Raw genomic sequence first — 23,100 nt, 5'->3', positions numbered from 1 at the left:
GGTAAACACATACACCAAGTACTTTTGTGCTGCTTTTCACCATGAAATAACATGCACTATCTGCAATGGGGGTAGAAATACCCAACAAAAACACACACAGACACACACACCTTATCGAGTTCTTGCAGGTAAACGAGAGAGGTGTCACAGGCCCTCAGGTAGCAGGAAAGACATTCCTCCTCTCTCTCAGACAGACGGACACGGGAGGCAGCTGACACTGCCTGGTGGTCCAGGGACAGACCTGAGAGATAGGGAGAGAGGGAGAGATAGAACGAAAGAGAGTCAGACAGAAAGAGAGAGACAGCGAGAGAGATAGAGAGAGAGCAAGACAGACAGACAGACAGACAGACAGACAGACAGACAGACAGACAGAGAAAAAGAAAGAACGTTTTTTTCTGTAGTTAGGTGATGCTTTTGACACTGAAAACAAATAATACTGTTGCTGGTAGGAAGACGCCAGTTTGTTTAGTATGGGTAATGTGACATTTCGAGACCGTCAGTAGACGGCTGGACGGGGAATACGGCTATTGGCATAAATAAATAGAGTGAGAGGAGACCTCCAGGACTGCAGGGCGGTAGGGAGGACAAGACCAGACGCCAGCCTTAATCAAATAAGGAGCAGCTGCCAATAGACAATATCTCATCTAACAAATATTCCTATCGCATAACATTCCCTAAACAAAATCATGGAAACTTTGTAAAGATGCTGAGAAACTATGCAATGTCAAACCCTTTACATAGTTGAGTGATTCCCATCAGGTCTTCTCTCTCTTAAGCGCTCTCTACTTTGAACATATTGGCTTGACTCTAGTATTGTTGTACTAACATTACTTATAGTTCATTATGGTTTATTAAATGATAGACCTCAACAAGGCTACTTCATGAATTCTTCCCTTCAATTTAAGCAGCAGACACTGTGATGACGTCAATGTGTCAATGGCCAGGAAGCAATGACTCCTTGAATGTAATGAATCTCATGATGATGAGTGATGCTTATCAAACACAATTACCCAGACATGGACCAGCAGTGTGCTGTGACAATGGATAATGCCCTCTGCATGTGGAAACCATCCTCACCACAAATTCTGATGACAGACACTCGCTACCCTAGGAACACAATCTGATTAGTTCTAGTCCAACTATGTTATAAGGTTTCCCTAGAGCAGTGTTTCCCAACTCCGGTCCTCAAGTACCCCCAACCATACACATTTTTGTTGTATACCCGGACAAACACACCTCATTCAACTCATCTTACAGTATTTCGCAAATTCGGTCCTCAGGACCCCAAGGGGTGCAAGTTTGAATTATTTCCCTAACTAACACTGCACAGCTGATTCTACTAATTCAAGATTAACGATTACTTGATTATTTGAATCAGCTGTGTAGTGCTAGGGCAAAAAACTAAAAGTTCACCCCTTGGGGTCGCGAAGACCGAGTTGGGGAAACACTGCCAAGGGCTTGATGATTAGTTGACAAGTTAAATCCGGTGTGCTTGTCTGGGGCTACAAAAAAAAAATATGTATACTGTTGGGGGTACCCGAGGACTGGAGATGGTAAACACTGCCCTAGAGACAGCTTTATTGAATTACTTAGACTAAATTCTGAATAGGCTCCCATTATATTTGTAACCACTGCTGAAACCAGGAACTGATTTGGGTTGTGGAACAAACAGACACAAAGACACACACATAACATTATTTATCCTGTTGCCTAGTCACTTTACCCCTAACTATATGTATTGTAAATATTTACCTAAATTTTCTCGTATACCTCCACATCGACTCGGTACTGGTACCCCATGTATATAGCCAAGTTATTGTTACTCATTATGTTATATTCCAAGGCAGTTAACCCACTGTTCCCCGAGCGCCGAAGACATGGATGTCGATTAATGCAGCCCCCCGCACCTCTCTGATTCAGAGGGGTTGGGTTAAATGCGGAAGACACATTTCAGTTGAAGGCATTCAGTTGTACAACTGACTAGGTGTCCCCCTTTCCTTTCATTCACAGCCTAAAGGAGAAATCTCACCAGACGGATTGTCGGTCTGTACAGTAGGGGGCTGTTCGTTTGCCGACGGTGTGGTATGTTATAGGGACCACCGCTGTTGGGCGACTGATGGCCATCATTTTCATCGATTCGGTTCGCAAATTACAGCCGGCACTCTGCTCAGAGGTGCTAAGTTTCTCTCGGCAGGCAGACACTCGACAATCCTACCGGTCTGTTCGTGCCTTTAGAGTAAAGACTGATCTGATCTACATTCATATAAACATACCTGGGGTATGGAAACACTGATCTATATTCATATAAACATACCTGGGGTATGGAAACACTGATCTATATTCATATAAACATACCTGGGGTATGGAGATACTGATCTATATTCATATAAACATACCTGGGGTATGGAAACACTGATCTATATTCATATAAACATACCTGGGGTATGGAGATACTGATCTATATTCATATAAACATACCTGGGGTATGGAAACACTGATCTATATTCATATAAACATACCTGGGGTATGGAAACACTGATCTATATTCATATAAACATACCTGGGGTATGGAGACACTGATCTATATTCATATAAACATACCTGGGGTATGGAGACACTGATCTATATTCATATAAACATACCTGGGGTATGGAGACACTGATCTATATTCATATAAACATACCTGGGGTATGGAGACACTGATCTATATTCATATAAACATACCTGGGGTATGGAGACACTGATCTATATTCATATAAACATACCTGGGGTATGGAGATACTGATCTACAGTCATATAAACATACCTGGGGTATGGAGACACTGATCTATATTCATATAAACATACCTGGGGTATGGAGACACTGATCTATATTCATATAAACATACCTGGGGTATGGAAACACTGATCTATATTCATATAAACATACCTGGGGTATGGAAACACTGATCTATATTCATATAAACATACCTGGGGTATGGAGACACTGATCTATATTCATATAAACATACCTGGGGTATGGAGACTGATCTATAGTCATATAAACATACCTGGGGTATGGAAACACTGATCTATATTCATATAAACATACCTGGGGTATGGAGATACTGATCTATATTCATATAAACATACCTGGGGTATGGAGACACTGATCTATATTCATATAAACATACCTGGGGTATGGAAACACTGATCTATAAACATACCTGGGGTATGGAAACACTGATCTATATTCATATAAACATACCTGGGGTATGGAAACACTGATCTATATTCATATAAACATACCTGGGGTATGGAGATACTGATCTATATTCATATAAACATACCTGGGGTATGGAGACACTGATCTATATTCATATAAACATACCTGGGGTATGGAAACACTGATCTATAAACATACCTGGGGTATGGAAACACTGATCTATATTCATATAAACATACCTGGGGTATGGAAACACTGATCTATATTCATATGAACATACCTGGGGTATGGAAACACTGATCTATATTCATATAAACATACCTGGGGTATGGAAACACTGATCTATATTCATATAAACATACCTGGGGTATGGAGATACTGATCTATATTCATATAAACATACCTGGGGTATGGAGACACTGATCTATATTCATATAAACATACCTGGGGTATGGAAACACTGATCTATAAACATACCTGGGGTATGGAAACACTGATCTATATTCATATAAACATACCTGGGGTATGGAAACACTGATCTATATTCATATAAACATACCTGGGGTATGGAGATACTGATCTATATTCATATAAACATACCTGGGGTATGGAAACACTGATCTATAAACATACCTGGGGTATGGAAACACTGATCTATATTCATATAAACATACCTGGGGTATGGAAACACTGATCTATATTCATATGAACATACCTGGGGTATGGAAACACTGATCTATATTCATATAAACATACCTGGGGTATGGAAACACTGATCTATATTCATATAAACATACCTGGGGTATGGAGATACTGATCTATATTCATATAAACATACCTGGGGTATGGAAACACTGATATATATTCATATAAACATACCTGGGGTATGGAGATACTGATCTATATTCATATAAACATACCTGGGGTATGGAAACACTGATCTATATTCATATAAACATACCTGGGGTATGGAAACACTGATCTATATTCATATAAACATACCTGGGGTATGGAGACACTGATCTATAGTCATATAAACATACCTGGGGTATGGAAACACTGATCTATATTCATATGAACATACCTGGGGTATGGAGACACTGATCTACAGTCATATAAACATACCTGGGGTATGGAAACACTGATCTATATCCATATAAACATACCTGGGGTATGGAAACACTGATATATAAACATACCTGGGGTATGGAAACACTGATCTATATCCATATAAACATACCTGGGGTATGGAGATACTGATCTATATTCATATAAACATACCTGGGGTATGGAGACACTGATCTATATTCATATAAACATACCTGGGGTATGGAAACACTGATCTATATTCATATAAACATACCTGGGGTCTGGAGATACTGATCTATATTCATATAAACATACCTGGGGTATGGAGACACTGATCTATATTCATATAAACATACCTGGGGTATGGAGATACTGATCTACAGTCATATAAACATACCTGGGGTATGGAGATACTGATCTATATTCATATAAACATACCTGGGGTATGGAAACACTGATCTATATTCATATAAACATACCTGGGGTATGGAGATACTGATCTATATTCATATAAACATACCTGGGGTATGGAGATACTGATCTATATTCATATAAACATACCTGGGGTATGGAAACACTGATCTATATTCATATAAACATACCTGGGGTATGGAAACACTGATCTATATTCATATAAACATACCTGGGGTATGGAGACACTGATCTATATTCATATAAACATACCTGGGGTATGGAAACACTGATCTATATTCATATAAACATACCTGGGGTATGGAGATACTGATCTATATTCATATAAACATACCTGGGGTATGGAGATACTGATCTATATTCATATAAACATACCTGGGGTATGGAAACACTGATCTATATTCATATAAACATACCTGGGGTATGGAAACACTGATCTATATTCATATAAACATACCTGGGGTATGGAGATACTGATCTATATTCATATAAACATACCTGGGGTATGGAGATACTGATCTATATTCATATAAACATACCTGGGGTATGGAAACACTGATCTATATTCATATAAACATACCTGGGGTATGGAAACACTGATCTATATTCATATAAACATACCTGGGGTATGGAGATACTGATCTATATTCATATAAACATACCTGGGGTATGGAGACACTGATCTATAGTCATATAAACATACCTGGGGTATGGAGACACTGATCTATATTCATATAAACATACCTGGGGTATGGAGACACTGATATATAAACATACCTGGGGTATGGAAACACTGATCTATATCCATATAAACATACCTGGGGTATGGAGACACTGATCTATATTCATATAAACATACCTGGGGTATGGAGACACTGATCTATATTCATATAAACATACCTGGGGTATGGAGATACTGATCTATATTCATATAAACATACCTGGGGTATGGAGACACTGATCTATATTCATATAAACATACCTGGGGTATGGAGATACTGATCTATATTCATATAAACATACCTGGGGTATGGAGATACTGATCTATAGTCATATAAACATACCTGGGGTATGGAAACACTGATCTATATTCATATAAACATACCTGGGGTATGGAGACACTGATCTATATTCATATAAACATACCTGGGGTATGGAGATACTGATCTATATTCATATAAACATACCTGGGGTATGGAAACACTGATCTATATTCATATAAACATACCTGGGGTATGGAAACACTGATCTATATTCATATAAACATACCTGGGGTATGGAGATACTGATCTATAGTCATATAAACATACCTGGGGTATGGAGACACTGATCTATATTCATATAAACATACCTGGGGTATGGAGACACTGATCTATAGTCATATAAACATACCTGGGGTATGGAGACACTGATCTATATTCATATAAACATACCTGGGGTATGGAGACTGATCTATATTCATATAAACATACCTGGGGTATGGAGACACTGATCTATAGTCATATAAACATACCTGGGGTATGGAAACACTGATCTCTCCAATCAAGCAGACGTTTCCCAGTCGCATTTCATTCTAATGATTGTATTCATACAGCCTAGAACGGGCCATTTCTAAACCCATACAAGGTTATAGTCATCACAGGCCTATAATAACTCCTGCCATGGGAGATTAGGAACTAGATCATTAGGTACATTTATGCACAGTGCTGTTCAACTTGAGTGTTTTTCAGGGAAACGTGCCAGTCTACAGGCTTTGGCTGTGTCTTTGTCTAGTTCATCGGAGAGGGAGTAATGCCAGTATGCAAATCATATCTGAGCTCTATGTAATCATAACACTGTACAGATGGAGACTAAAACCAGAGGATACCTGATAGAAATCATCATTTGTAGCTCTGGGCTCGTATTCAAATAGCGTCTCAGAGTAGGAGTGTTGATCTAGGATCAGTTTCGATGTTTGGATTATAATGAATAGATGCTTGATGAAAACGGGCCCTGGTCATGTGTTTACTTTGTGCATTGAATGTCCATTTAGCATAGGTCGTAATCAAGTAAAAAATCTCAGGTCACACAGAATGTTTAGTCTGTCTACTAAACAAATACCAGACAGGTCAAACATCACGTGTTTTCCATATTCCATATCACCCAGTATCTGCTTATGAAAGGATTGGTACCTTTGATGACAAAGGCCTCTGCGAGCAGACGCAGGTGGTAGAGGGGCTGCTCATCCCCCGTCAGCTCGTCTATACCAACCCTTGCACACATGCCCTGGGCGTCATGGTAACAGCCCTGGACATAGTGTATTTTGGCCATCAGGAGAAGAGCCTCGTTCAGGTGCCTGGGCTGTGTGGGGACAGACAGACAGAGAGACACGACACAAGGGCTGTGAGTTTTTGACATAACAATGACAAACAGGTAAGTAAACCAAGGGAAGGCAGCAAGAACCCTCATTTTATTGTTAAGACTGTTTCAAGAGACTAAGTGAAGAGTGACAGAGATAACAGGTAAATGTGAAAATAGACTAATTGGAAACTTGGTGAGATAAATTAACGAGATAGAAAGCTGAGTACAATCGGAGGAAGTGAGGTGTAGAAGGAGGTGACACAGAAGGGAGATGCTCAGACTGACCACCAGCCGTCCCCTGCTCAGGATGGAGTTGAGGTAGCCCTTGGACCGGGACAGTTTGGGCTGGTTGATGTCCGTCAAAGGAGTAGCGTTGCGTAAAAGACTCAGGTTGTCCTGTAGACACTCCTCCAGAAGGGCCTCGGCCAATAGCAGCGTGCCGTAGTCATCTGGAGAAGGGCAGAGGGAATTGGGACAGAATTCAGAGTAGTGGAAGGTTAAGTGGACTGAGTGCAGAGTGGAAGTTCAAGGTCAGGGGTCAGCAACTTTGGAAGCCACAAATAAACCCAGCCCAGTCCATCATAGCATAATTTCCCACAAGCCCCAGAAAGAAGGGAGAAAAAACACCAGTGGTGTCTAAAACTATAGTCACTGGATGGCAATAAAAGTCACTTGTATACACATTCTGGATTAGGGCTTCCTGTTTGGTCCAGCTCTCACTTCTCTCACTCCTCTCCCGTCTCTGGTGGTGTGTTCTGACGCCAAGTCTGTGACTGGTGTTTATGTTCTGGCATCTCTGACATACTGTAGCCCATCATGTTTATGAGACTGTCCCAGTCAAGGTTAATCACTGAAAGGGAGGATCGGGGCTGCAGAATGTATAATGTGACATACAGTATGGTGTCTAAACACATAAAACAAATCATTCTGCTCTATAAAACATTAACTACAGTATAACAGCAATGTGTTACAAATCATTTTCACGGGGTGTGTTAATGTGGTGCATAACTTCTATGAATTATTCAGGAGAGGAACAAATCCTCTACATAGCATTTGGATAAAGTGACATTATTTTCAACACATTGTTGTAATCTCAAACTTCCTGGTCAGAGACTGAATGTGATTTCACCATTGTCTTGAATTGCAACAACTAGGGACAGTGTCAAGACAGTGGGCAAACTGTCACTGTCAAGCCATACTTTAACAGTAGACCAGCTTGGGATGACTTGAATTCTACACACTTTAGTCTAGAATAACACAATAAGTGTTCTGTACACTTGCAAGCATGTTGAAAACAGTTTCAGGTGGGCAGTGGGCACTCCATCCAGCCAATAATATATTTGATTATTGACACAATAACAGTGGCACGCAGCAAGGTCATGAGCCATGTCACCTTACCCCATGTTTACTTTAGCCAGGTGAGGTAAGTAGCTACATTAGCCTACCTACTGAGTGTTTGAGTGGTGTGTTTGAATATATAGGCTTACATACATTGAAAATAATAAAAAGGACAAAGAATTACAGTGATAGTGACAATCAGTTAATACATGTTCATTACAATATGTTCTGTGTTCTGAACATTGTCCATTGAGAAGTGTATGGTATTGATGTAGACAACGAACAGCTTTAGATATGCCCAAACTGCAGTAAAGTTGTACATTGTTTGCAGAGTAGGGGAATGACATTGAGCTTACTCCAACACATGCGGAACTATTGCCATCCCTGCCCGGACATGTGACAAAAACTTACTGAGAAAAAAAGCAAACCTATACAAAAATCCAACAGGTAGTCACCAGCACTCACCGTCTTCGTGAAATCGTGCGGCCACGAGTTGCTCTACGATAGGGGGTATCTTGTCCCACTGGCACTCTGCTCTGTAGCGGTCGATCTCCGCTTCCAGACGGTATTGCGAGAAGGAGACCCTGCTGGTTGCCATGCCCGCTCTAGATCCCGATCTGTCTCGGTGACCGTACTCCCCTGATACCCGGGGAGTAACTGCGGACTGATAAACAGAACATGAAAAAAGTGTAACGTAATCTATGAGCATGTGCTGCTGCCCTACCTTCCCTTATACACATTATTGGTGGACATGTCAAAATAATATTTAACCACAATGTATTCATAAATAGCACACACAAAGAAAATGAGTTTTAAACAAACTCAAGATACATATTGTACAGGTGCTTCAGTTTGAGGATGAGATAGGAAGATGTGTGTATACCCATTGTGTGATTTTTTACAAAACTTTCGTAGACTCTTTGTTTATATTTCATAATACCTATCATAATACCTATCTATTCAATGAATTAGCTTATTATATAGCCAGTCGATATATTATAAATCCTTGTAGTCGACTCTACCCTATTATGCTTGTATTTATTTTGCATACAATAGGCCAACACAGCGCAAAGATTTTAGGAAACAATAATGCTTGTCGAAGTATTCTGGGTTTTTTTCTTATTATTTTCTTTAGCCTATTTACGCTACAAACCAATACAAATTGTAAGGCGTTTGTATTGAAGTGCATTTTGTCCTAGATAACCCGTCCTAGATTTTCCTTCAAAAGCTTTCCCTAACTAGATCAATTAGCCTACTGGGATTAACGCTAATAGCCTACAAGAGTTCAGAGTGTATAGATAAAACAGTAACATTCAAATTGTGGATCTGAGACACACAGGTGGCAAATTATTATTCATGATTTCACCGCAGTGTATGTCCAATCCCTCAATAAATCCCAAGTAGGCTACTGTATTTAAAATGTCAGTTATCAACTATTTTCATTGACCGACTTCAGGATTTGGGACTATAGGTAAATGTACATCTGCCATATGGTCTGCTCAGACACAATTCAGCACTGCACGGTAACGCGTGGCTCATTTCCAGTGGAACGCTGCGTTTGCTTTGAAGCATTGCGTTGCAGAGCCAGTTGCAGTGCGTTCTGAGTGGTACATACATTGGATTTATCGAATATATGCATCAAATTGTATCCGTAGACGGCTTGACAGAAATTATAGCAGAAGGTGAACCTTTGTTGCACACATATCCAGATGATGCTGCGTGTCATTTTGCCCAATGACACTGTAGGTGTGATCAAGGCGTACACCTGTTGCAAATCCATCGGCAAGAATGTAACACTTTACACTTTACAAAGTGGATCCAACAAAATGTATACATTTAATTGGCGCATGCCTTATTTGTGAGTACGGGGGACGAACACATGAAGCATTCCAATGGTGGTCGTACAGTAAAGTTCATTGAATGTTACAACATACACTATTTGTGAATAAAAATACAAAATATTACAAATATATATGTATACACTATATGGGAATGATTATCTTATCGACCATTTGTCAAGAATAGAATACATAAATTCATATACCTTGACATGGTGGCAGAACACATTTTAGCAACCATAGTTTCACAGGACGGCTGCTAAATAGTCTTTCACAAAAACATTACAAAACGACAGCTCGAAGCACTTGACTAGCTAACACAGCAAACTAATGTTTAGGTCAAGTGCATTACCTACGACTACAAGCTATCACAGGACAGTTTTCTAGATCTAATCCAACCTCAAATCTTCGGAAAATAAATTTGGCGGCTTCATTTTCCCTATGAAAGGTTGACATTTGCTTGTCAGACGTGTTTATTTCTCAAATTCAACGAAACAACTACATTCGGGTTCGTGTTTTGGACACTGACAGGTGTCTGGTTAGACTATTGCACGCCTTCAAATCTCTGACGCAAAATGCCGACATCCAATCTGAATTTAGCTGTCGTGTCCATGGGTTGAAAGGTGACTACGGCTCACAGCAATGCCCAAAAAGGGTGAAGAGAGTTCAAATACAAATAGCTAAAGCAAACGGTTCCAAGTCTGTTTTTCAGCTCGTGAGTATGCATTTTGATAATCAATATCGCTGAAGATCCAGTTCATTATGGTGGGCTTGTTATCGCCGTATTGATTATCTTGCTAAACTAACGGATGGTCTTGAAAACCTAATAGATTTGTCTAAAGGTGCACTCTGCTAGTATAATTAACGGTAGCCAGCAATGTGTCTGTGTCTACAACATCACTAGTTAGTTTGCATCCCGAACTGTACATATAATAACACATCACTGAAAACAATTAGGCCTATTGCCTGCAAATAATGCAATTCCATTTGATTAATCTTCTCATTCTTCTGCTATCTATGTGTTTCCAAAAATGTACATATGGGTTCATAGATGGAGCTCTCTTTCTCTCTCAGCTAGCTGCTCTTTCTGGCTGTCTGTGTAGTTACTGTACAGCCCAGAATGGTGTTAAGAGTAAGTGTCAGGAGGAGCGTTGTGTGGGGCTGGCTACTCCTGGTCTCCTGCTTTCTGCTGTCTGTCTGTTCACATGAGCAGGCAGCCCAAGAACACCCACCGGAGATTCACCATCCAAACATGCACCTGGACAAGAACATGGTCCATGACAGAGAGTGAGTACTGGGTCGTGTTCATTAGGGTACACCGATCCAAAGTGCTTTGCAACAGAACAAAAGCAAACATTTCTTATTGGACAGATAGTACCTTCCTTTTTCTCTCTGTTTCTGAGCATTTTCTTCCATTCTGTGTCTAAAGAACAGGCCACATAATTGTGAATGGGTAGAAAAATGTGCAATACTATTGCCTGCCAAAAGAACGTTAGGAACCAAATTCTGTTAACAAAACAGTATGATCACCTGCTCTTTCCATGACATAGCTTTCACCTGGTCAGTCTATGATTGCTCACATATCGATGTCACTTGTTAAATCCACTTCAATCAGTGTAGATGAAGGGGAGGAGACAGGTTAACACTCAACAGTTTACCGTGTGTGTTAAGAATGGTCCACCACCCAAAGGACATCCAGCGGCAGGTAGCCTGGTGGGTAGGAGCGTTGGGCCAGTAACCGAAAGGTTGCTGGATTGAATCCCCGAGCTGACGAGGTAAAAACTGTCGATCTGCCCTTGAGCAAGGCAGTTAACCGGGCACAGACGATGTCGAATAAGGCAGCCCCTGCACCTCTTTGATTCAGAGGGGTTGGATTAAATGTGGAAGACACATTTCAGTTGAATGCATTCAGTTGTACAACTGACTATGTATCCCCTTTCCAAACTTGACACAACTAAGCATCCAGTGTCCCTGTGGAACACTTTCAACACTTTGTACTCCATGCCCTGACGAATTGAGGCTATTCTGAGAGCAAAAGGGTGTGCAACTCTATATTAGGAAGGTGTTCCTAATGTTTTGTTCACTCTGCTTGCTATATATATATATATATTGCTCAAAAAAATAAAGGGAACACTTAAACAACACAATGTAACTCCAAGTCAGTCACACTTCTGTGAAATCAAACTGTCCACTTAGGAAGCAACACTGATTGACAATACATTTCACATGCTGTTGTGCAAATGGAATAGACAACAGGTGGAAATTATAGGCAATTAGTAAGACACCCCCAATAAAGGAGTGGTTCTGCAGGTGGTGACCACAGACCACTTCTCAGTTCCTATGCTTCCTGGCTGATGTTTTGGTCACTTTTGAATGCTGGCGGTGCTTTCACACTAGTGGTAGCATGAGACAGAGTCTACAACCCACACAAGTGGCTCAGGTAGTGCGAGCTGTGGCAAGAAGGTTTGCTGTGTCTGTCAGCGTAGTGTCCAGAGCATGGAGGCGCTACCAGAAGACAGGCCAGTACATCAGGAGACGTGGAGGAGGCCGTAGGAGGGCAACAACCCAGCAGCAGGCCCGCTACCTCCGCCTTTGTGCAAGGAGGAGCAGGAGGAGCACTGCCAGAGCCCTGCAAAATGACCTCCAGCAGGCCACAAATGTGCATGTGTCTGCTCAAACGGTCAGAAACAGACTCCATGAGGGCCCGACGTCCAAAGGTGGGGGTTGTGCTTACAGCCCAACACCGTGCAGGACGGTTGGCATTTGCCAGAGAACACCAAGATTGGCAAATTCGCCACTGGCGCCCTGTGCTCTTCACAGATGAAAGCAGGTTCACACTGAGCACGTGACAGACGTGACAGAGTCTGGAGACGCCGTGGAGAACGTTCTGCTGCCTGCAACATCCTCCAGCATGACCGGTTTGGCGGTGGGTCAGTCATGGTGTGGGGTGGCATTTCTTTGGGGGGCCGCACAGCCCTCCATGTGCTCGCCAGAGGTAGCCTGACTGCCATTAGGTACCGAGATGAGATCCTCAGACCCCTTGTAGGACCATATGCTGGTGCGGTTGGCCCTGGGTTCCTCCTAATGCAAGAGAATGCTAGACCTCATGTGGCTGGAGTGTGTCAGCAGTTCCTGCAAGAGGAAGGCATTGATGCTATGGACTGGCCCGCCCGTTCCCCAGACCTGAATCCAATTGAGCACATCTGGGACATCATGTCTCGCTCCATCCACCAACGCCACGTTGCACCACAGACTGTCCAGGAGTTGGCGGATGCTTTAGTCCAGGTCTGGGAGGAGATCCCTCAGGAGACCATCTGCCACCTCATCAGGAGCATGCCTAGGCATTGTAGGGAGGTCATACAGGCACGTGGAGGCCACACACACTACCGAGCCTCATTTTGACTTGTTTTAAGGACATTACATCAAAGTTGGATCAGCCTGTAGTGTGGTTTTCCACTTTAATTTTGACTGTGACTCCAAATCCAGACCTCCATGGGTTGATAAATTGGATTTCCATTGATTATTTTTGTGTGATTTTGTTGTCAGCACATTCAACTATGTAAAGAAAAAAGTATTTAATAAGATTATTTCTTTCATTCAGATCTAGGATGTGTTGTTTAAGTGTTCCCTTTATTTTTTTGAGCTATATATATATATATATATATATATATATATATATATATATATATATATAAAATACCCCACCGCCACAATGGTGCACTCTGTTCACAATGTTGACATCATCAAACCGTTCGCCCACACGAAGCCATACACGTGGTCTGCGGTCGTGAGGCCGGTTGGAGTTACTGCCAAAATCTCTAAAACAACTTTGGAGGCGGCTTATGCTAGAGAAATTAACATTCAATTATCTGGCAAACTCTCTAGTGGACATTCCTGCAGTCACAAAGCCAATTACATGCTCCCTCAAAACATGAGACATCTGTGCATTGTGTTGTGTGACAAAACTGCACATTTTTAGAGTGGCTTTTTATTGTTGCGTCTGTGTAATGATCATGCTGTTTAATCAGCTTCCACTGGTCAGGTGGATGGATTATCTTGGCAAAGGAGAAATACTCACTAACAGGGATGTAAACAAATTTGTGCCCAACATTTTTGAGATGTTTTTTTGTGTGCGTATGGAACATTTCTGGGATCTTTTATTTCAGCTCATGAAACATGGGACCAACACTTTACAAGTTGCGTTTATTATATATGTATATATATATCCATATATATATGGACACCCCTTCAAATTAGTGGATTCGGCTTTTTCAGTCACACCCGTACCTGACAGGCGTATAAAATCGAGCACACAGCCATGAAATCTCCATTGACAAACATTGACAGTAGAATGGCCCGTACTGAAGAGCTCAGTGACTTTCAACGTGGCACCGTCATAGAATGCCACCTTTCCAACAAGTCAGTTCGTCAAATTTCTGCCCTGCTAGAGCTGCCCCGGTCAACTGTAAGTGCTGTTATTCTGAAGTAGAAACGTCTAGGAGCAACAACAGCTCAGTGGCGAAGTGGTAGGCCACACAAGCTCACAGAACGGGATCACCGAGTGCTGAAGCGCATAGCATGTAAAAATCATCTGTCCTCTGTTGCAAAACTCTACCGAGTTCCAAACTGCCTCTGGAAGCAACGTCCGCACAATCATTGGGAGCTTCATGAAATGGGTTTCCATGGCCAAGCAGCTGCACAGAAGCCCAAGATCACAATGCCAAGTATACAATGACATTCTACATGATTCTGTGCTTCCAACTTTGTGGCAACAGTTTGGTGTTTCCTGTTTCAGCATGACAATGCCCCTGTGCACAAAGCAAGGTCCATACAGAAACGGTTTGTCGAGATCAGTGTGAAGAACTTGACTGGCCCCCACAGAGCCCTGACCTCAACCCCATCGAACACCTTTGGGATGAATTGGAACGCCAACTGTGAGCCAGGTCTAATCGCCCAACATCCAGTGCACGACTTCACTAATGCTCTTGTGGCTGAATAGAAGCAAATCACCGCAGTAAGGTTCCAATATCTAGTGGAAAGCCTTTCTAGAAAAGTGGAGGCTGTTGCAGCAGCAAAGGGTGGACCAACTTCATATTAATGCCCATGATTTTGAAATGCGATGTTTGACGAACAGGTGTCCACATAATTGGTGTATATTGTCCAAACATCTCACTACGGCACCGAACCCCTGAGCTCAAACAGTCTCTCAGCCTAAGTCTCCCAGACGCTTGAATTAAAGCTTTACCTACCATTTGGCTGACAGTATATGCTTGGTTAATGCACTGACCAGTATCTCTTCTATGTCCTGTCTGTGAACAGACACATCATGGAGCATCTGGAAGGTGTGATTGACAAGCCTGAGTCGGATATGTTGCCGCAGGAGCTGCAGTTGCACTACTTTAAGATGCATGACTATGATGGCAACAACTTACTAGATGGGCTGGAGTTAGCCACAGCCATCAGTCATGTACACAAAGAGGTATGTGTAATTACAAATGATATCAACAGCCAATGATGCCACATACTGTAATGCATTTTATTCACCTATGTACGTACACACACACACACACACACACACACTCATGTACAGTATATGCGTTTTCCACCTTTCTGCAGGAAAGAGGAGAGGAAAGCCAGCCTATGAAAGAGGAAGACCTCATAAGCCTTATAGATGACGTTCTAAGGGACGATGACAAAAACAACGATGGGTACATAGACTACGCCGAGTTCGCCAAATCCCTGGAGTAGAGAGACGCTGCCTAACTGCTGAGATCTCTCTCAGTGCACTGCACATAACCACGCCACTTTCCATCTCAAAGCAACCTGTCTTGTTTAATTTACCTGAGCCAGTGTACATGTCTCACGCTCTCTGTGGTGCTATCACTATCCTTTATCCATCCAGACAGCATACCAGGGGTGGACAAAATTTTTGGCTCGAGGGCCATATCAGGAGTTTGAAATTTAACGGAGGGCTGCACAGATTATTATTTTTTTTGACCGATTGGTTTGTCAAAGTCTATTTTCGGGCCAGCAAAAGGGCAGTAATTTGAAAATAAATAGGACCATTATTTCTAATTTTAACCCAAAATACCCCCCCTTGAGATCACCCCTGAGATAGATATAGTTGAAGTCGGAAGTTTACATACACCTTAGCCAAATACATTTAAACTCAGTTTTTCACAATTCCTGACATTTAATCCTAGTAGAAATTCTCTGTCTTATGTCAGTTATGATCACCACTTTATTTTAAGAATGTGAAATGTCAGAATAATAGTAGAGAGAATGATTTATTTCAGCTTTTATTTCTTTCATCACATTCCCAGTGGGTCAGAAGTTTACATACACTCAATTAGTATTTGGTAGCATTGCCTTTAAATTGTTTAACTTGCGTCAAACGTTTTGGGTAGCCTTCCACAAGCTTCCCACAATAAATTGGGTGAATTTTGACCCATTCCTCCTGACAGAGCTGGTGTAACTGAGTCAGGTTTGTAGGCCTCCTTGCTTGCACACGCTTTTTCAGTTCTGCCCACAAATTCTCTATAGGATTGAGGTCTGGACTTTGTGATGGCCACTCCAATACCTTGACTTTGTTGTCCTTAAGCCATTTCGCCACAACTTTGGAAGTATGCTTGGGGGTCAATGTCCATTTGGAAGACCCATTTGCGACCAAGCTGTAACTTTCTGACTGATGTCTTGAGATGTTGCTTCAGTATATCCACATAATTTTCCCTCCTCATGATGCCATCTATTTTGTGAAGAGCATCAGTCCTTCCTGCAGCAAAGCACCCCCACAACATGATGCTGCCACCCCCGTGCGTCACGGTTGGGATGGTGTTCTTCTGCTTGCAATCCTCCCCCTTTTTCCTCCAAACATAAGGATGGTTATTATGGCCAAACAGTTCTATTTTTGTTTCATCAGACCAGAGGACATTTATCCAAAAAGTACGATCTTTATCCCCATGTGCAGTTGCAAACCGTAGTCTGGCTTTTCTATGGCGGTTTTGGAGCAGTAGGTTGTTCCTTGCTGAGCGGCCTTACAGGTTATGTCGATATAGGACTCGTTTAACTGTGGATATAGATACTTTTGTACCTGTTTCATCCAGCATCTTCACAAGGTCCTTTGCTTATTGTTCTGGGATTGATTTGCACTTTTTGCACCAAAGTACATTCATCTCTAGGAGACAGAACGCGTCTTCTTCCTGAGCGGTATGACGACTGCGTGGTCCCATGGTGTTTATACTTGCGTACTATTGTTTGTACAGATGAACGTAGTATCTTCAGGCGTTTGGAAATTGCTCCCAAGGATGAATCAGACTTGTGGAGGTCTACAATTTATTTTCTGAGGTCTTGGCTGATTTCTTTTGATTTTCCCATGATGCCAAGCAAAGAGGCACTGAGTTTGAAGGTAGGCCTTGAAATACATCCACAGGTACACCTCCAACTGACTCAAATTATGCCAATTAGTCTATCAGGAGCTTCAATAGCCATGACATCATTTTATGGAATTTTCCAAGCTGTTTAAAGGCACAGTCAACTTAGTGTATGTAAACTTCTGACCCACTGGAATTGTGATACAGTGAATTATAAGTGAAATAATCTGTCTGTAAACAATTGTTGGAAAAATGACTTGTATCATGCACAAAGTAGATGTCCTAACCGACTTGCCAAAACTATAGTTTGTTAACGAGACATTTGTGGAGTTGTCGAAAAACAAGTTTTAATGACTCCAACCTAAGTGTATGTAAACTTCCAACTTCAACTGTGTGTGTGTGTGTATATATATATATATATATATATATATATTATTACAGAAACTGCCAAATTTGTCTGCTGTATGCTAACAGCTAAATTAGTTCAGTCATGTTGGAATTTAATATTTACCTAAGTGATGCTTTGCTGTAAGATTATGGACCAAAATATCTAAGTTAGGCCATTAACAACAACTGCCTGTGGTCCTTAACTTTAAGTGTGGCCTTTACTATTACTCATAGTGGCAATTATACGGCTCAGAAGCAGCATAATGTACCACAGAATAAATATGAGAGTGTGGGAATGGTAAAGCTGGTTTGAAGGATTTGTCTGATCACAGAAACAAGCTATGAACAGTGTTGCGTAGAGTTGGAACAAAACGGAAGACAGTGTTTCGAAACAGGAAGTAATACCTCGGCTAGTCATATAAGTATGCTAATTCTTGTTTTCAAAACACTTTCTCCCATTTGTTTGTACAGAAAGCGACCCAGGTAACATAAAAGCCACGCACTGTACAGGCCTGGTTCTGGTCAAACGCAGGCAATAACAAATTAGTACATTTTCTGCTGATCACTATATGCGTCCCTAACGTGGTCTGTTACCCACCTCCCTGAACGCTCAACTCCGTTTACAGTTTACAGCAGGGCTGATACTTGAGATTAGCAGAATCTGAATGTAATACCGGAGCTGTGTTGTACTGCGCATTGTGATTTCTTCGTCACTGGATTCACTTCACTTGCAGCACTGTGAGATCTCTGGGCGATGCCATTACTCAAGGGATAACTTAATTTGACAGATGTGCTATAAGTAGAATGCATGGTTGTGTTGCTATAAATGTTAGCTGCCTATTGAAGTGACAATGTTATGCGTAGGTACACCACACTTTTTTTCCCCTCATGAGATGCATTGCTTTCAAACAGCTACAGATCATTAGAAGGTTACAAGGTCTTTGTGTTATAAGGCCCAGATCTATATTCAACCCATGTATAACATTTCCAATACTGAAAAAGTATTTGTTACAGAAGAGTTCTATTTTCATCATTCGGTGTTGGTTGTTCAGTGAATTCAGTTTATTTGAATACAAATGTGTAATTGAACACTATAAAATGTTAAAAGATTAGTAGACAGATGCAACTGTGTTGTCTGTGGAATATGCTTTTAATAAACAAATATGAAAGTATTCTCTGATGTTGAGTATGTTTCAAAGTGGCATTCACACACTGTGGCCTTTTGGAGTATGCTAGTGCAGTTCACTCTGAGGTGTAGGTTATGTTTGAACAGGATCTTAAGCACTTATAAATTCGTAACATATTGTACTAATTTGAATTTGATAACATGTCAAACCAATTGCAGAAAAACAAATTATATTTTCTTTCAGGAAGTAACATCATACGAAATGGATGACGTTGTACAGAATTCTGCACAATTTTCGGGGACCAGTTTTGACTCATGAACGCTACTTTCAAAACTACTGGCTGAAATTCTACAAAACCTTTTCTAGCATCACTTTTAACATAAACAAACATCACTCCCAATACACACTTTATTTACTGTGAGAATACAAAATACATTGTTAGGAGAAAGAGCATGGATTGCCTGAAATATATGCTATTTAGATTACCGACAAATGTCTCTCTGTTAAGCAACCTTGAACTTTCAACCTGCAAGTTACAGAACATGTAACATGCAATGGAAGGTATTCAAGGGGTGAAAGCGTTAAGTCATTTTCACTATTCTCTACATTCTTCATGTTCCTTAGTTCCTATCACTGCACAGACACAAAAAAATATGTATTTAAAAAAAATCTGATCTACAGCGCAATGAATAACTGTTAATTCTTCTAAAAACACAGCCTATCTACCTCCTGATGTAGAAGTTGCCCTTTCGTTAGTTCCAGTGAGAAGCAGGATCTAGAACAGTCATGGAGGTCAGGGAGAACACAGGCGTTGCTGGGTGGGGCTCCAATGTTCCTTAGTGGGTTGTACCACTCCTCATGCTGGCGGGGGGGTTGTGGCTGTAGTGGGACTGTAGGACAGTGACACTGTCTGGTTGAGCCTGTGTGGTGGGAGTGGGAGTAACCACCTGGGGGCAGCATAGACGGGAACCGGGGGATATGGTGAGCCAGGGAGTGAGGGTAGTACTGACAGGTCATCCCTGTGGACTGAACACACATGCAGCCCAATATTGCACCGTGCCCTGTCATCATGCCCATTGGCAAGACCTTTTGAGACGCACGCTCCTGCCTGCGGTATTTGGTACGCCGATTTTGGAACCATACCTGTCAAATACAGTAAGAAATAAGTCTTAAGTAGGTTGAATTTGAGATTTGACAATTTTATAGGATAATTGATAATAAGTATGTCACAGTCTTTTGTAAATTTAAACCTTTTGTAAATTAAAACTGTTTGAGTTCGTAACTGCAAGTATTATCACCCCCCCCCCCCCCCCCCCCCCCTCCCGCCACACAGGATAGAAAACTAATACAATTCGTGTGGACTGATAAATAGGCCTAGGCCCAATGAACTGTATGCGTGCTTCATTGAGTTTGGTGAGCCTCGCTAGTTCCTCACGGCAGTAGATGCCGGGGTAGTGGTTCTGTCCAAACACCATCTCCAGCTGGTCCAGCTGCTTGTGACTGCAGGTGGTGCGATAGCTCCTGCACGCTGGGGATGGGTAGGCTCTCCCACGCCTGCTGAGGCCTAGGGCCATACTGTCAAATGGGACTTTTCTGACTGGGCTGCCCACATCTGTAGTCGGGATGAGGATCGGTTGAATGTGTGAGGACTTTGAATGGATGCTGCAAAGTCATTCAGTCTGACTTTAATTAAACTGTACATTCTGGCTGAGTTTCTTTAGTATACTCTCTAGTTCAGGTTTCATGATGTAGGCTGGCCAGGCCTATAGGCCTACTTGTGTTTCACTTTCACCACATAGGAAGTCGGCAAAATTTGTAAGGACACATTTCACCGAGGACCGTTCTTCAAAAAAGAGGGATTACATGACCTTATCTTTCCCTTCAACCTCGGGCAACCTAATAGCCACAAGGCTTTGCTGACCAAATTCAATCTCGTGAGAAAGAGATACCAGAGATGTGGGGATTTGAACAAGATTAAGTTAACAAAAGTTAACAGTGACTAATTTGTCAAATTGGTTGACATAGTTGACGGGCTACTCACGTTACACTGAATGATGAACAGACAGAATTAACAGGGAACTGGACAAAATAGTATTTTATAGTATTTTATTTGTAAAATTTTTGTTGGTGTTCTTTCTGAATCTTTTTCATGAAAGTCCAGAAATATAATGGAATTTAATATGAAGTACCTACATTTTATTAACTAATACTACAGCATCAATTCATAATATTAAAATGTAATTCAGGCAGATATAAATGAAAGGCCTACGACAATAGTTTGTTATTAATATTATAATATCATCATACAACTTTGACTGATACAATACAATTTTGACAGCTAATTTGTTTTGGACTGACCTGTGCTAGAGCTGACAACGGTAAAATCAGAGGATATCTCTGCACACTCCTGCTTACTCCCGACACCATCCGCGGGTGACTTTCCCAGGGCCATCTTCACCGGTGTGGTCTGTGATGCTACAGTCAGGAGCGCTAGGCATACATTGAGCTAGCTGCCTGTTGCTTTTCCCCCTGCGTGTCTAGCTGTCATCACATGCCATTCCCACCCACCTCTACATTTACCTGGCTTTACTGAAGTATCTTTCCGGTTACATAAGGTCACAGAAGGGCTACAGAATTTACTCGACACAGATGGAAAGTGGCTAAATGCTCACTGAATCACAAGAATTCAAGCATTAAGCTCGTCTATGGAATTGAAGCCTTTGAAAACTGTTAATGGAAAATGTCTATCCTGTATCATCATTTATCATGTTCATTCTTCATATGAAATCAAACTACAGATAATACAGAACTTTATTAATACCAATATTATTAATACCACCCTTTTTTAAATGGATTTCAAAAAGGGTGTGTGCATTAATTTCTTTACAATGTTACAAATAGTGCACATAGGACATATAAAACAAACTGAGTAACATTTGCTGAGTGAAATTGCAATTGTGCCTATGTCCACTAAGAGGTGACACAACCTACAGCGTCTGTCCATGATAGTGTGCTGGGGAGACTGTGCTCCTTACAGAGTAGTCCCTCCCCAGCACACTATCATGTCCTCTTTCGTCTTGATTTACAGTTTGTTTTAATCGCTTTGGTACTATTTTCACAAGTATGTGGTGAATTTTCAAAACTCTTAGTACAAAACCACAAACGGGTAACAGTTGTAACACTCTTACATTCAAAACCATTCATTGTGCAATCATTTTGTTTGTAGACGTCTTTCACCACACGACCGTTGATCCAAAATATACGTTTACTGTGAAATATAATACAGTACATTGATTTAATCACCAAAACTCAACATAATGACATCTTCTCAAATTAGTCATTTTAACAACCAGTTAATCTATTAGCAAAAAAATGTAAGATACATGTTTCAATATTGCCCTTTGAATGTAGTATGCTACAGTACTGTATATTACAGTACATTACACTGTTTTCACATTAGGCAATACACTTGCATTACCCAATTCAAATTGACTGAACAACACATTTCCATAATTTCTATCCCATGTGTGATCAAAGGTGTGATCGTTGAAGACATATTTCACAATGTAATCAAATGAAATAAATGAAAGACACAATGTATAGTAGGCTCTAGATTGCATAATGCCTGTCTTGAGCATTTGGCCATAGGTTCTCATCGAAATCACAGTATATATCCTCATTGTTCATGTTTCAGTATGCGGTTCTCAAAATCTGTAATAGACATACCAATTTACATGTAAATCCTATAGGTTTACCAAACCAATTGAGCTAACAGATGTTTTGCACTGTTTCTGAATATGTAGTCATCAATCTAGCAAGAGGGCCATGTTTTATTAATGTAGTAGTGCCCCCCCTAGAAAGCTATATGACCTTTGGCTTTCACCTGGAATTGTTTGTTTACCGTACCAGTCAAACGTTTGGACACACCTACTCATTCAAGGGTTTTTCTTTATTTGTACTATTTTCTACATTGT

General features: G+C 41.0%; 2 protein-coding genes and 1 pseudogene across 6 annotated transcripts in view; 1 reads left to right on the top strand and 2 right to left on the bottom strand.

Annotated features, from left to right (window-relative positions):
* The window catches only part of LOC106605097 (tetratricopeptide repeat protein 7A), a 40,273-nt gene extending 29,526 nt beyond the window's left edge, over positions 1–10,747 (bottom strand). The window contains exons 1-5 of the mRNA XM_045719843.2: positions 10,449–10,747; positions 8,870–9,068; positions 7,352–7,515; positions 6,898–7,066; positions 111–241 (exon numbers count right to left, since the gene is read on the bottom strand). Of these exons, the coding sequence (XP_045575799.1) occupies positions 111–241; positions 6,898–7,066; positions 7,352–7,515; positions 8,870–9,002 (597 nt within the window). The 5' untranslated portion in view covers positions 9,003–9,068; positions 10,449–10,747. The remainder of the gene's footprint in view (positions 1–110; positions 242–6,897; positions 7,067–7,351; positions 7,516–8,869; positions 9,069–10,448) is intronic.
* Positions 10,748–10,844: 97 nt separating this feature from the next.
* Positions 10,845–19,171, top strand: LOC106605118 (multiple coagulation factor deficiency protein 2 homolog). 5 transcript variants are annotated; one of them, XM_014200468.3, is made up of 4 exons: positions 10,845–10,957; positions 11,317–11,529; positions 15,562–15,721; positions 15,859–19,171. In XM_014200468.3, exons 2-4 carry the CDS (start codon positions 11,363–11,365, stop codon positions 15,988–15,990), a joined length of 459 nt encoding a protein of 152 aa, XP_014055943.1. In that variant the 5' UTR covers positions 10,845–10,957; positions 11,317–11,362; the 3' UTR covers positions 15,991–19,171. The 5 variants fall into 5 exon arrangements, with proteins under 5 accessions (XP_014055943.1, XP_014055952.1, XP_014055935.1 ...); XM_014200477.3 differs by having other exon boundaries at positions 10,869–10,957; positions 11,456–11,529; XM_014200460.3 differs by having other exon boundaries at positions 10,884–10,957; positions 11,321–11,529.
* Positions 19,172–19,316: 145 nt separating this feature from the next.
* LOC106605358 (homeobox protein prophet of Pit-1-like) lies at positions 19,317–21,578 on the bottom strand (annotated as a pseudogene).
* Between the last annotated feature and the right edge of the window lie 1,522 nt (positions 21,579–23,100).

The sequence above is a fragment of the Salmo salar genome, chromosome 01 (genome assembly GCF_965601325.2).
Source record: "Salmo salar chromosome 01, fSalSal1, whole genome shotgun sequence".
Classification (NCBI taxonomy): domain Eukaryota; kingdom Metazoa; phylum Chordata; class Actinopteri; order Salmoniformes; family Salmonidae; genus Salmo; species Salmo salar.
The sequence above is the reverse complement of the archived record's forward strand: the minus strand, read 5'-3'. Positions and strand labels throughout refer to the sequence as shown.